Genomic DNA, 13,527 nt, shown 5'->3' with positions numbered 1-13,527 from the left:
CTCTCTCCCTACCTACTCATCACTCTACATGAAAGGAAAATTGAGTTTATTTAGTTAGTGAAATTGGAAGAAAGAATGGGGCATATCTTACTCCTTACCCCTTCCACTCTTTGTCTGCCTGTGTTTCTGCAGAAGGTGGGCATGCATTCCAGACTGCTCTCTGCCATGTGCCTTGTGAGTTGGGTGGAGAGATCTGCATTTCTTCAGCTGTGTCTGGATTAGATGGAAAGTTCTAGTTCTACTTCTAAAGTATTTCACAAGCCTGCATTGACTGACAATCTAAAGCCATGTCCCTGAACATTTTTTTTTTCCTCTCTCTACTGGTTACAAACTCAGGTGTAAGAAAGTAAAAGCTAGTTGCTCAATCATGTCCAACTCTTTGCAATCCTATAGACTGTAGCCCACCAGGCTCCTCTGTCCATGGAATTCTCCAGGCAAGAGTCCTGGAGTGGGTCGCCATTTCCTTCTGCAGGGAATCTTCCCGACCCAGAGACTGAACCCAGGTCTCTTGAGTTGCAGGCAGGTTCTTTACCATTTGAGCCATCAGGGAAGCCCCAGGTATAAGAGGGGTGCTATTTATAGGACCCCTAAAACTCACACAGTCTGTCTGATCATCCCTCCCATCCTGGAAGAAAGATGGAAGATGTTTCTTCTTTTGACTTTCCCCCAGGTTCTCCTTCTCTATTTTTATTATGTGTTCATAGTGTTTCCTTCAGTGATCTACTTTATATAATTCACTTCTAAAACTTACATTTCAAGAATGCCAAGGCTGAAAGGGAATAAGATGGTAGAGTAGAAAGATGTGGATCTCGCCTCTCCCCATAAACACACTGAAATAACTTCTATATGTGGAACAATTCTCACAGCAAACTAACTGAAAACTGGCAGAAGAACGGCTATAAAACCAAGTTAGCAAGAAAGAGCTCTATGTAACTGGACAGGGGCACTTCCCAATCCAAAAGGGTGAATATCATGGCCCCATTCACTCCACACCACAGCCTGGAGTGAGACTGGTGCAGATTCAGTGTAGCACAATCTTCAGCTCTACCACTCCAAGTGGGGAGCAGACCCCACCCCTGACAGGGCAGTGACAGCCACAGAACGGAGAGGACACCCTGCTTCACATGCAGTACAGGCTCTGGACACCACAACACCAATCATACTCATAACAAGGGGAACAAATAGTAAAATAGAGCTCATCAGTCTGCTAGACCCTGAGTTCAAAAAGGAGATAATAAAACGCTAATGGTATTAAGAGTGTCAATAGACATGCACATCACCAAACAATGAACTAGAAACTATAAAGATGGACCGATCAAAAATAGACAATATAATTGTCAAGATGAAAAACAAATCTAGAACCAGTGAATAGCAGAGTAAATGCCACAGAACAAATAAGTGACTTGGAAGATAGAATCATGGAAATCACTAAATGAGCAGACAGAAAGACAATGAAAGAAAAAATGCAATATATGAGATCTATGAGATGATTTCAAACGTGACAATGGACACATAACAGGTGTTACAGAAAGAAAAGAGAACAACAATTGAAAGTGCATTTGAAGAAGCTATGGATGAAAACTTCCACATCCTAAAGAAGAAAACAGATACCAAGTACAAGAAGGACAGAAGGTCCCAAACAAGATGAACCCAAAGAGACCCATACCAAGACATATCATAATTAAAATGATGAATTTATTTTCTTATTTGGCTGTGCCACATAGCTTGCAGGATCTCAGTTCCCCAACCAGAGATTAAACCCAGGCCACAGCAGTAAAAGTGCCAAGTCCTAAAAACTCAACTGCCAGGGAATTCCCTAAAACGACAAATTTAAAGATAAAGAAAGGATTCTAAAGATAGCAAAAAGAAAACAAAGAGTCAGTTATAAGGGAACCCCATTATCACTATCAGTAGATTTCTCTGCAGAAAACCCTGAAGGTCAGAAATGAGTGGCATGATAGATTCAAAGTGCTGAAAGGGAAAAACCTGCAAGCTAGGATACTCTACCCAGCAAGATTATCATTTAAAATAGAAGAGAAAAAGTTTCTCACAAGCAAAAACTAAAAGAATTCAGCAATATTAAACCTACCCACACTCAGAAAACTAAGATCATGGCATCTGGTCCCATTACTTACTGGGAAATAAATGGGGAAACAGTGGAAACAGTGTCAGACTTTATTTTTTTGGTCTCCAAAATCACTGCAGATGGTGACTGCAGTCATGAAATTAAAAGACGCTTACTCCTTGGAAGAAAAGTTATGACCAACCTAGATGGCATATTCAAAACTAGAGACATTACTTTGCCAACAAATGTCCGTCTAGACAAGGCTATGGTTTTTCCAGTAGTCATGTATGGATGTGAGAGTTGGACTGTGAGAAAAGGGAACCCCATTTCCCTTTTGATGCTTTTGAACTGTGGTGTTGGAGAAGACTCTTGAGAGTCCCTTGGACTGCAAGGAGATCCAACCAGTCCATTCTAAAGGAGATCAGTCCTGGGTGTTCTTTGGAAGGAATGATGCTAAAGCTGAAACTCTAGTACTCTGGCCACCTCATGTGAAGAGTTGACTCACTGGAAAAGACTCTGATGCTGGGAAGGATTGGGGGCAGGAGGAGAAGGGGACGACAGAGGATGAGATGGCTGGATGGCATCACTGACTTGATGGACATGAGTCTGAGTGAACTCCTGGAGGTGGTGATGGACAGGGAGGCCTGGCGTGCTGCAATTCATGGAGTCGCAAAGAGTTGGACACGACTGAGCGACTGAACTGAACTGAAAAGAAATATTGAAGGATATTCTCTAAGAAAAGAAACAAAGAATTTATAGGACAGGGAAAAACACAATAGGATAGGCAAATATATAAAAGGATTGATGATCACTTCAGTTCAGTTGTTCTGTCATGTCCGACTCTTTGCGACCTCATGGATTGCAGCATGCCAGGCTTCCCTGTCCATCACCGACTCCCGAAGCCTACTCAAACTCATGTCCCTCATGTCGGTGATGCCATCCAACCATCTCATCCTCTGTTGTCCCCTTCTCCTCCCACCTTCAATCTTTCCCAGTATCAAGGTCTTTTCCAATGAATCAGTTCTTCACATCAGGTGGCCAAAGTATTGGAGTTTCAGCTTCAGCATCAGTCCTTCCAATGAATATTCAGGACTGATTTCTTTAGGATGGACTGGTTGGATCTCCTTGCAGTCCAAGGCACTCTTCAGAGTCTTCTCCAACACCACAGTTCAAAAGCATCAATTCTTCAGTGCTCAGCTTTCTTTGCAGTCCAACTCTCACATCCATACATGACTACTGGAAAAACCATAGCTTTGACTAGACGGACCTTTTTTGGTAAAGTGCTGTCTCTGCTTTTTAACATGCTGTCTAGGTTGGTCATAGCTTTTCTTCCAAGGAGCAAGCATCTTTTAATTTCATGGCTGCAGTCACCATCTGCAGTGATTTTGGAGAGTACATAGATCAAAACAGAATCAAAAATTGTAAAAAAAAAAAAGTTACAACTACAACTAACAGTAAAAGGATATGCATAATGATGTAAAATAGGATATTAAAATCACAAAATGTGGGCGATGGCAGTATATAGATCTTTTACAGTGTGTCTCAAATTGGATGGCTATCATCTTAAAGCCAGGAGATATAGCTTTGAGTTAACATACTTGAGCTCCATGATAACCACAAATCAAAAATATACAACAGTATATTTGAAAAGAATATAAAGGAACTCAAGCATACCACAAAAGAAAATTATCAAACTACAAAAGGAAAAAGAAACAAACAAACAAAAGAAACAGAACTATAAGAACTGAAAAACAAGGATTATATGGCAATTAGTACATACATACCCGTAATTACCTCAAATGTCAACGGACTAATGCTTCAATCAAAAGACACACAGTGGCAGATTGAATGGAAAAACAAAACAAAACCAAGAACCTGCAATATGCTGCCTATATGAGACTCACGTCAGGGTGAAAGACATACACAGACCAAAAAGGAAGAGATAAAAAATAGATAGCTCAAGAAAACGGAAACAAGAAGAAAGCAGGGGTAGCCATATTCACATCAGACAAAATAGATTTTAAGACAAAGCCCATAAAGAAAAGCAAAGAAAGGCATTATATAATGATAAAGGGATCAATGCAAGAAGATAACATGCTTGTTAACATAAATGCCTCCAATAGAGAAGCACCTAAATATACATTAAAAAGAAATACTAACAGACATAAAGGGAGAAACTAACAATAATACAATAATAATAGACCTTAACACTCCATGACGATAATACAATAATAAAGGACCTTAACACCCCACTGACATCAATAGACAGATTATTCAGAGAAAAAACTCAGTAAGGCAACAGAGGTTGCCTTATATCCAAAAAACCAGAAGACAGATTCTTTTCAAGGACACATGGAACATTATCTAGAATAGATCACATACTAAGTCATAAAACAAGACTCAATGAATTTAAAAGGGTAGAAAGTATTTCAAGCAGCTTTTATGACCAAAATTCTATGAAACCAGAAGTCAATCACAGGAAGAAAAATCGAAAAAAAATGAACATATGGAAACTAAACAACATGCTACTAAAAACCCAATGAGTTCAACAATGAAATTAAGACTTCCCTGATGGTCCAGTTGTTGAGAATCTGCTTCTAGTGCAGGGAGCGTGGGTTCAATCCTTGGTCAGGGAACTAAGATCCCACATGCCACAGAGCAACTAAGGTTTTGAGCCACAACTAGAGAGTCTGTGTGCCACACAAAGTTCCCCATGATGCAATGAAGATCCTGCATGCAGAAACAAAGACCCAACACAGCCAAATAAACAAATCAAAATGTATTCAAATTGGAAGGGAAGCAGTAAAACTGTCACTATTTGGATATAATATGATATTCTACATGGAGAACCCTAAAGTCTTCACACAAAAACTATTACAATTAATAAATGAATTCAGCAAGGTAGCCAAATATATAAATTTATTGTAGTTCTTTACACGATGAAAAAAAGTTTTTTTAAAAAGTTATCTCATTTATTGCATTAAAAACAGCCAAGAATAAACTTAAACAAGGAGGTGAAAGACCTATACATTGAAAATTACAAACACTGATAAAGGAAACTGAAGATAATTCAAAGACATAGAATGATAGTCCATGCTCTTGGATTGGAAGAATTAGTATTACTAAAGTAAGTGGTCAGTCTACCTAAAGCACTGCACAGATTTAATGCAATCCCTATCAAAATACCCATGACATTTTTTAAGAACTAGAACAAATAATCCTAAAATGTATATGGAACCACGAAAGGCCCAGAACTGCCAAAGCAATCCTAAGGAAAAAGAACAAAGCTGAAGGTATAACCCTACCAGATTTCAGACTATACTACAAAACCACAGTAACCAAAGTAGCATAGTATTAGCACAAAAACAGACATAAAGATAAGTGGAATGGAACAGACAATCCAGAAATAAACCCACATACCTACTGTCAGCTTGTCTAAGCTGACAAAGGCAAGAATATACAATGGAGAAAAGACAGCCTCTTCAGCAAGCAGTGTTAGAAAAACTGGACAGCTATTTCTATCAATAAAATTACAGCACCATCCATAAAAATAAATTCAAAATGGCTTAAAGACCTAAATACCACACATGACACCATAAAACTCCTAAAAGAGAACTAAGACAAAACATTTTTGGACATAAAACATAGCAATATTTTCTTAAGTCAATCTCCCCAGGCCAAAAAAAAGAAATGAGACCTAATTGGTCAAAAGCTTTTGTACAGCAAAGGAAACCATTCACCAAACAAAAACACAACCTATGGAATGGGAGAAAAGATTTGTAAAAAATGTGACCAGCAAGGGCTTCATATTCAAAATATACAAAGAGCTCATACAACAGGTAGCAAAAAAACAACCCAATCAAAACGGGGCAGAAGACCTAAATAGACATTTCTCCAAAGAAGATATACAGATGGCCAACAGGCACACGAAAAGATGCTCAACTTCACTAATCATTACAGAAATGCAAATCAAAACCACAATAAGATATCACCTCACATCAGTCAGAATGACTATCATCAAAAAGTCTACACATAACAAATGCTGGAGAGGGTGTGGAGAAAAGGGAACCCTTGTACACTATTGGTGGGAATGCAAATGGTTGTAGCCACTATTGAAAATCATACAGAGGCTCCTTAAAAAAAAAAAAAAAAATTCATATCGTCAGTAATCCCACTCCGGGGTATATATTCAGAAAGGGCAAAAACTCTAATTCAAAATGATACATGCACTCCAGGGACCTCTCTGGTATCCAATGGCTAAGACTCTGTGCTCCCAATACAGGGGGCCTGGGTTTGATCCCTGGTCAGGGAACTAGATCCCACATGTCACAACTAAGAAGAGTTCACATGCCGCACCAAATTTCAAAGATCCCACATGCCAAAACTAACACCCAGCTCAATCAAACAAATAAATAAAAGTTTTTAACATTAAAAAAAAAAAATACACACACTTCAATGTTCACAGCAGCACTATTTACAACAGCCAAGACATGGAAAGAACCCAAGTGCCCATCAATAGATGATTGACTTAAGATGTGGAATATATATATTTATATATATACACAACAGAATATTACTGTCATAAAAAAGAATGAATGTTACTGCCATTTGCACCAACATGGATGGAACTATAGAACACTATACTTAGTGAAGTCAGATAGAGAAATACAAATAAGCTATCACTTATATGTAGAATTTAAAAATAATGCAAATGAATCTATATACAAAACTGAAACAGAATCACATTGAAAACAAACTTACAGTTACTAAAGGGGAAAGAAAGGAAAGGAGGGACAAAATAGGAATATGGGAGTAACAGGGATTAACTACTATAAATAAAATAGATAAGTTATAAAATTTATTGTATAGCATAGGAAACTATACTCAATATCTTGTAATAACCTCTAATGGAATATAATCTGAAAAAATAAGTAACTGAGTAATTTAGCTGTAACCTGAAACTAACAGGATATTGTAAACCAACTATACTTCAATTTTAAAAAGAATAATTATAAATATAAGCACATGGGGTTTTTGTATCTATGGAAGGAGGGAAATTTGACAACCTTCATTCATGTTGTCAAACATTGTTGCTAGGAGAATTAAGTACTGTCCCTAAGACTCCTTTGAGAAAGGACAAAAGAAAGCTTGTACCTGGTCTCTTCTGAACTTTGTCCTGTGTACATTTTTCCAGTGCTGACCTTAATCTTAATCCTTTCATTGTAATAAACTGTAACTATGAATATAACAGCTTTGCTGGGTTCTGTGAGTACTTCTAATGAATCACTGAACCTGAGGGTGATCTTAGGGATCCATGACTACAGTTAGTGATTCCCAAAGCCATAACTCAACTATACATTAAGTATTTGCCAGGTTTTTCACTGACAGGTTACACGAATCTAAAATAACCAGATTACTGACATAACCAGTTCCTTGGACTGAGAGGTCACCAATAAGAGGTAGGAGAAAGAATTAAGCCAGAAATAAGATCAACATTCAGAAAACTAAGATTATGGCATCCGGTCCCATCACTTCATGGCAAATAGATGGGGAAACAGTGGAAACAGTGTCAGACTTTATTTTGGGGGGCTCCAAAATCACTGCAGATGGTGACTGCAGCCATGAAATTAAAAGACACTTATTCCTTGGAAGGAAAGTTATGACCAACCTAGATAGCATACTCTAAAGCAGAGACATTACTTTGTCACCAACGGTCCATCTAGTCAAGGCTATGGTTTTTCCAGTAATCGTGTATGGATGTAAGAGTTGGACTATAAAGAAAGCTGAGCGCAGAATTTATGCTTTTGAACTGTGGTGTTGGAGAAGACTCTTGAGAGTCCCTTGGACTGCAAGGAGATCCAAATAGTCCACCCTAAAGGAGATCAGTCCTGGGTGTTCACTGGAAGGACTGATGTTGAAGCCGAAACTCGAATACTTTGGCCACCTGATGCAAAGAGCTGACTCACTGGAAAAGACTCTGATCCTGGGAAAGACTGAGGGAAAGAGGAGAAGGGGACGACAGAGGATGAGATGGTCAGATACATCACCGACTCAATGGACATGAGTTTGCGTCAACTCCAGGAGTTGGTGACAGACAGAGAGGCCTGGAGTGCTGTGGTTCATGGGGTCGCAAAGAGTTAGACACAACTGAGCAACTGAACTGAACTGATGAGCAATAATTTCAGGAATACCTTCTTCCTCAATTTTTTTTCTTAATGGGTTGTTCATTAATTTATTTTTTAAGAAATCATTTTGCCAGTTTTTCTTCTGTTTTAATATTTGGTAGTCGTTGAAACACCCAGAGATTCTTTGAAAAATAAATTAGCTTCTAATACTCTACTTCTCTGACATAAGTCAAACTTAATAGGAATAGATTATTCTTCATTACCTTCTTTAGTAGAAAACTGACCTTGCACCCTATTTAGTGGAGTAAGAATAGGGGTTATCATTTCAAAAATCATTATTCTGAACGCTTTAAACAATTAATGAGAAAAACACACTCTCTGCCTTGAAAGAGCTTCTACACAAAGGACATCAACAAAAGGGCAAATAATAAAACTGGAAATCATAAAAAATAAAAAAGATGATCATTACCCAAGCTCTCTTTAGTTTGTGCATTAACCTTTTCAGCTTTACTGTTCCTATAAAACCTTACAGAAGAAATCCTGAGTTTTCTTTCCTGAACCATGATTCCCTGAACCGTGATTCCCAGAACCTATGCTATATAAGCCAGATGTTGAGTTTATAAAATATTACATGTGAAAATATTGAAAGAACACTGATAATACATAAGACAAAAGTGAAATATATAAAAACCTCCAATATTTTAAAGCAAAATATCAGGCTCTTAATTACCTTGGAAATCCACTGCATTTAGGAATTCTAGCTTCATCCCATATGAATATTTGGAAATTATTCAGATGATAATTTAAAGCAAGATATTATCATCATTAAGAAGAAAACAACAGCTGTACCAAGTAAACAACCAAAGCCATCTCATCTTAGAATTTGAACTTATAAAATGAACATTTCAAGGAAAAGTAGGTTTATAAAGGCCTATGATGACAATGAAAGAGAGTGAAAAAGCTGGCTTAAAATTCAACATTCAAAAAACCAAAATCATGGCATCCAGTCCCATCACTTCACAGCAAACAGATGGGGAAACAGTGACAGGCTTTTTCTTATGCTCAAAAATCACTGCAGATGGTGACTGCAGCCATGAAATTAAAAGATGCTTGCTCCTTGGAAGAAAAGCTATGACCAACCTAGACAGCATGTTAAAAAGCAGAGACATTACTTTGCCAACAAAGGTCCGTCTAGTCAAAACTATGGTTTTTCCAGTAGTCATGTATGGATGTGAGAGTTGGACCATAAAGAAGGATGAGTCCCAAAGAACTGATGCTTTTGAACTGTGGTGTTGGAAAAGACTCTTGAGAGCTCCTTGGACTGCAAGGAGATCCAACCAGTCAATCCTAAAAGAAATCAGTCCTGAATACTCACTGGAAGGATTCATGCTGAAGCTAAAGCTCCAATATTTTGGCCACTTGATGTGAAGAGCTGACTCACTGGAAAAGACCCTGATGCTGGGAAAGACTGAAGCCAGGAGGAGAAGGGGATGACAAGGGATGAGATGGTTGGATGGCATCACCGACTCAATGGACATGAGTTTGAGCAGACTCCGGGAGATAGTAAAGGACAGGGAAGCCTGGCATATTGAAGTCCATGGGGCCGCAAAGAGTCGGACACAACTGAGTGACTGAACAACAACAAATGACAATAATTTATCTAAATGGAATCTGGGTTATTAAAAAATGTCAGTCACAAGACACTTTCATAAAACAGAAATAAAGATTGAGAGAAAGAAAACGGTAATCTACCATACACATTACTACAACATGACCATCTAATCAATGGATTAATTTTACAAAGAATAATCTCAGGCTTTTATTACTGATTTCTAAAGGCAATCCATTCCAGTATTCTCGGCTGAAAAATCCCTTGGACAGAGGAGCCTGGCGGGCTATAGACCACAGGGTCACAAAGAGTTGGACATGACTGAGCAATTAAGCACACACAGCACACACAAAGGTAAGATTCAATACTCTATCAGGAAAAAATTGTCTATAACAGAGTTTGGGCATTAACATTAAATATCAATTAATTGACACAGATGCCTAATGTGTATCTCACTATTGCAAGGTGAAAATCTTCAAATGTTAATTTGACTTGTGATTTAAAGTACCAACACTCTGGTTGGTCTTTAAATCTAAGTTTTAAAAAAGGAGGGAAGGGATGAAATAGAATCTGAAAGTTTAAACTGGAAGAGGGAAAAATGGCTAAGACAGATTAAAAAAAAAAAGATCACAAGCAGAAACTAAAGAAATGAAACTCAGGGAGAAGCTGCCTCTGAATATCACACAAATTTTTCTCTGTGATGACAAATTCCTGGCTTCAGAACTGAGCTACATCATGTCTGTAGACAACCAAAAACATACATTTATAGCTGAGCAATTAATGGGACATTTTAATTCAACTGAGCAATTGTTAACCACCTCTCAGCAAGGATGTGCAAGGCCCAGTATTAACAGTAAGTAAATGATGCGTGTAATGCCCTTTCTAGGTGTCTCTTTAGGAAGTTTTATCATTTTAGCCATGCTGATAGTACTCCAAACATTTCTGGAACTTCTTCGGAACTTTTCAGTCAGTATACAAATCAGTACAAACTTTACAGTTTATATTGTATTACAGTTGATAGCTAGTACTAAAACCTGTCTCCAGGCCCTTTGACTACTCTCATAGGAAAAATATTTGGTTTTGTTCTGGAATCAACTCCATTCTCAGAAGTTGATAATTACCCACCATCGAGGAAATCTGCAATATTACACCTCAAATCCTGGAGGCAGATTAAAAGGGATTTCTACAAAAATTTGGAAGAATAAATTTACAAGCTTCCCAAAGTAAACAAAAAAAATGGCAGTGAATAGGATCATCTTAATTTTGACCCACCTAAGCACAGGGAAATCTACAGTGGGAAACATATCTGACTGAAAGAGATTGTTTTGCTGGAAACTCTTCTTAAAGCCTTGACATCTGCAACTGACCAAAGATATTCAGAAGCCTAAAAACAAAACCTGGTGTATGTGTGTGAGGGTGCGAGGAGGAGGTTCGATGGACCTCACAAATTCTCTCATTATTCTCTTTTAGTGCTGACTGTCAAAACTGGTACTACTCACACTTAAGTGCACTGAAAGCCAACTCATAGGACAAACGCTGAAAGGATTCATCCTCGGATTCGGTTGAGGACGGCAAGGGCTTATTTCCATACTTTATTAAGGCTTTCTCTGGTGACTTTTCGAGTCTAGTGCCCTGAAAAATGTTCGCTGCCAGAATGTAAACGGAGTCCGGATAGCCAGTTTTTTCGGGTGAACCAGTTGAGCTGTTTTCGCCGCAGGCTGGGTCACCTGACAGTGCCAGCGAAGAGAGTTGGGAGATCTCAGCGGTTGTTTCTTCCAAAAACTCCAGTTCATTTGCGGAGTTAAACATGTTTGCCCCCCTGACTGTCCTAGGTAACTCAAGCTTGAATTACAATTCAGATGTTCCGGGAAATGGTTTTCCTTGTTCAAGCATCGTCTCTGTGAAAATAAAAAGATTATCCTGGTTAAACCACTATTTCCGCAGGACCACACTTGGTGACCCACCTCGTGTGGCCCTAGAGAGCCAGCGGTGGCATTCCCTGGCCGCCCCGAGCATCCCTTACTTCAAGCCGGGAAACCTCCACACACTCACAAAGGGAGAGGGGTGGAGACGGCTCCGAATGGCCTCCGAAGCTACGAGACCTTAACCGAGGCCCGTTTTGGTGCAGAGCTCCCCCAAGAGCCGCACCTGAGGCCCCTCGGGCGCTCCTTTCACTGGCTCCCGCGAGTCCTCCCTTACCCCAGAGGGCGGATGTTCCCCGGGGCTTTGGGAACAGAGACGCGGCAGCCGCAGCACTTCGGGCCCCGGTGGCTGGAATCTTACACAGTGCCCTCGGGGGCCCCGGGACTGCAGGGCTGCCGCGGCGGTCCGCGCAGGCAGTTTGGTTCAAATGAGCTTCTCCCAGCCGCCGGGGTCGGGGCAGGGGGGTCGCGACCCCCGGCTCTCGCTTCGCTCGGGTTCCTGAGGGAGGATGCGCCTCAGGGCTCCGTCCGCCAGCACGGTCGTCTTCACGAATGCGGCAGCTGAGCCGGGTAGAGCACGAGGCTGGTGGGCCCGCCGGCTCCGGCCGCGGAAAGGTAGGCCTCCCCTGTCTGCGGCAGTCAGCCGGCCCAGGACCGGGGTCTCCGTGGCAACCAAGGGTGCGACGAGGCGGGAGGGAACGCTGCCAGAGGGCAGTTCCCGCGGGATTTGGCCCGCGCTTCCTTTTCTTCTTGAGTTGCTCCTCCTCTCTCACCCCGACACCTGTGCCAGCCCCGCCTCACGTTGAAGGCCTCTGCATAATTGGACTGCGCAGCCCTGAAGATCCTCGACTTCCCCAGTCACAGGTGACCCTTCTTCTCCAACTTGTCCCCTGTGATCTTGAAAGCAAGAATTTTGTATTGCTGACAACACCTAGTTTAGCGGATTAGCGGGCACGCAGGAAATGTTAAAACAGCTCAGTGTAGAACTATTGAAGAAAAGAAAAGGTAAAAAAAAAACAGACAAGTTGACTGTATTTCCAGGCTTTTTAGAACAATAGATACCACAGATACCACATTAGATGGACCCTTCCAGGAATGACTGTGCTGCGCTTAGTCGTGGTGGACTCTTTGTGACCCCATGGACTGTAGTCCTCCACGCTCCTCTGTCCATGGAATTTTCCAGGCTAGAATACTGTACTGGAGTGAGTTGCCATTTCCTTGTCCAGAGGATCTTCCCAATCCAGGGATGGAACCTCCGCCCCGTCTTCCGTTTTCCTAAACTGCAAGCAGATTCTTTACCCGTTGAGCCACGGGTGAAGCCTTCCAGGGCAAGCTGTATAAAGATCTTTGCCAGCTTCCTTCCCAGGAGCTGCCTGAAAAGAAAGATGTTGCTGAAATAGGCCTACAAACAAGCAAATTCACACCCCCTCAAAGTATAGAATGGCTCTGGGTATGTATATGAACTTCCCCCAAAGGGTTTTAATATGGCTACTTTAATTTTTGAGTGTCCTGGAGAGAAGTCTGCATCCTAACTCATCAAAGAAAAACCAGCTGTGCTCAAGTTTTAAAGGTAGTGGAAAAATACTTTAATTTCTAGAATAAAAACCAACTGACTGAGATTTAAGTTTATGTGCATCGTAAGCTTTTCATTGATTGCCTGTTAACCTGTCTCCAAAGTGCATGTTCTAAAACTGGAGAAAAAGAAAAGGTTGCTTTTTTCCTCTACTGTATACCATTTGTGTTGCTGCTTTGAAACTTCTCCAACAGACTTCAATAGGTCTAACTTTTGAGAGCTTCAATAGCTCT

General features: G+C 40.3%; 1 protein-coding gene across 1 annotated transcript in view; it reads right to left on the bottom strand.

Annotated features, from left to right (window-relative positions):
• NSUN7 (NOP2/Sun RNA methyltransferase family member 7) overlaps positions 1-11,608 on the bottom strand; it is a 45,750-nt gene extending 34,142 nt beyond the window's left edge. The window contains exon 1 of the mRNA XM_068975622.1: positions 11,299-11,608. Within this exon, the coding sequence (XP_068831723.1) occupies positions 11,299-11,608 (310 nt within the window). The remainder of the gene's footprint in view (positions 1-11,298) is intronic.
• Positions 11,609-13,527: the final 1,919 nt, after the last annotated feature.

The sequence above is a fragment of the Capricornis sumatraensis genome, chromosome 7 (assembly GCF_032405125.1).
Source record: "Capricornis sumatraensis isolate serow.1 chromosome 7, serow.2, whole genome shotgun sequence".
NCBI classification, from domain to species: Eukaryota; Metazoa; Chordata; class Mammalia; order Artiodactyla; family Bovidae; genus Capricornis; species Capricornis sumatraensis.
Note: the sequence above shows the minus strand (reverse complement) of the source record. Positions and strands in the feature narration are given on the sequence as shown.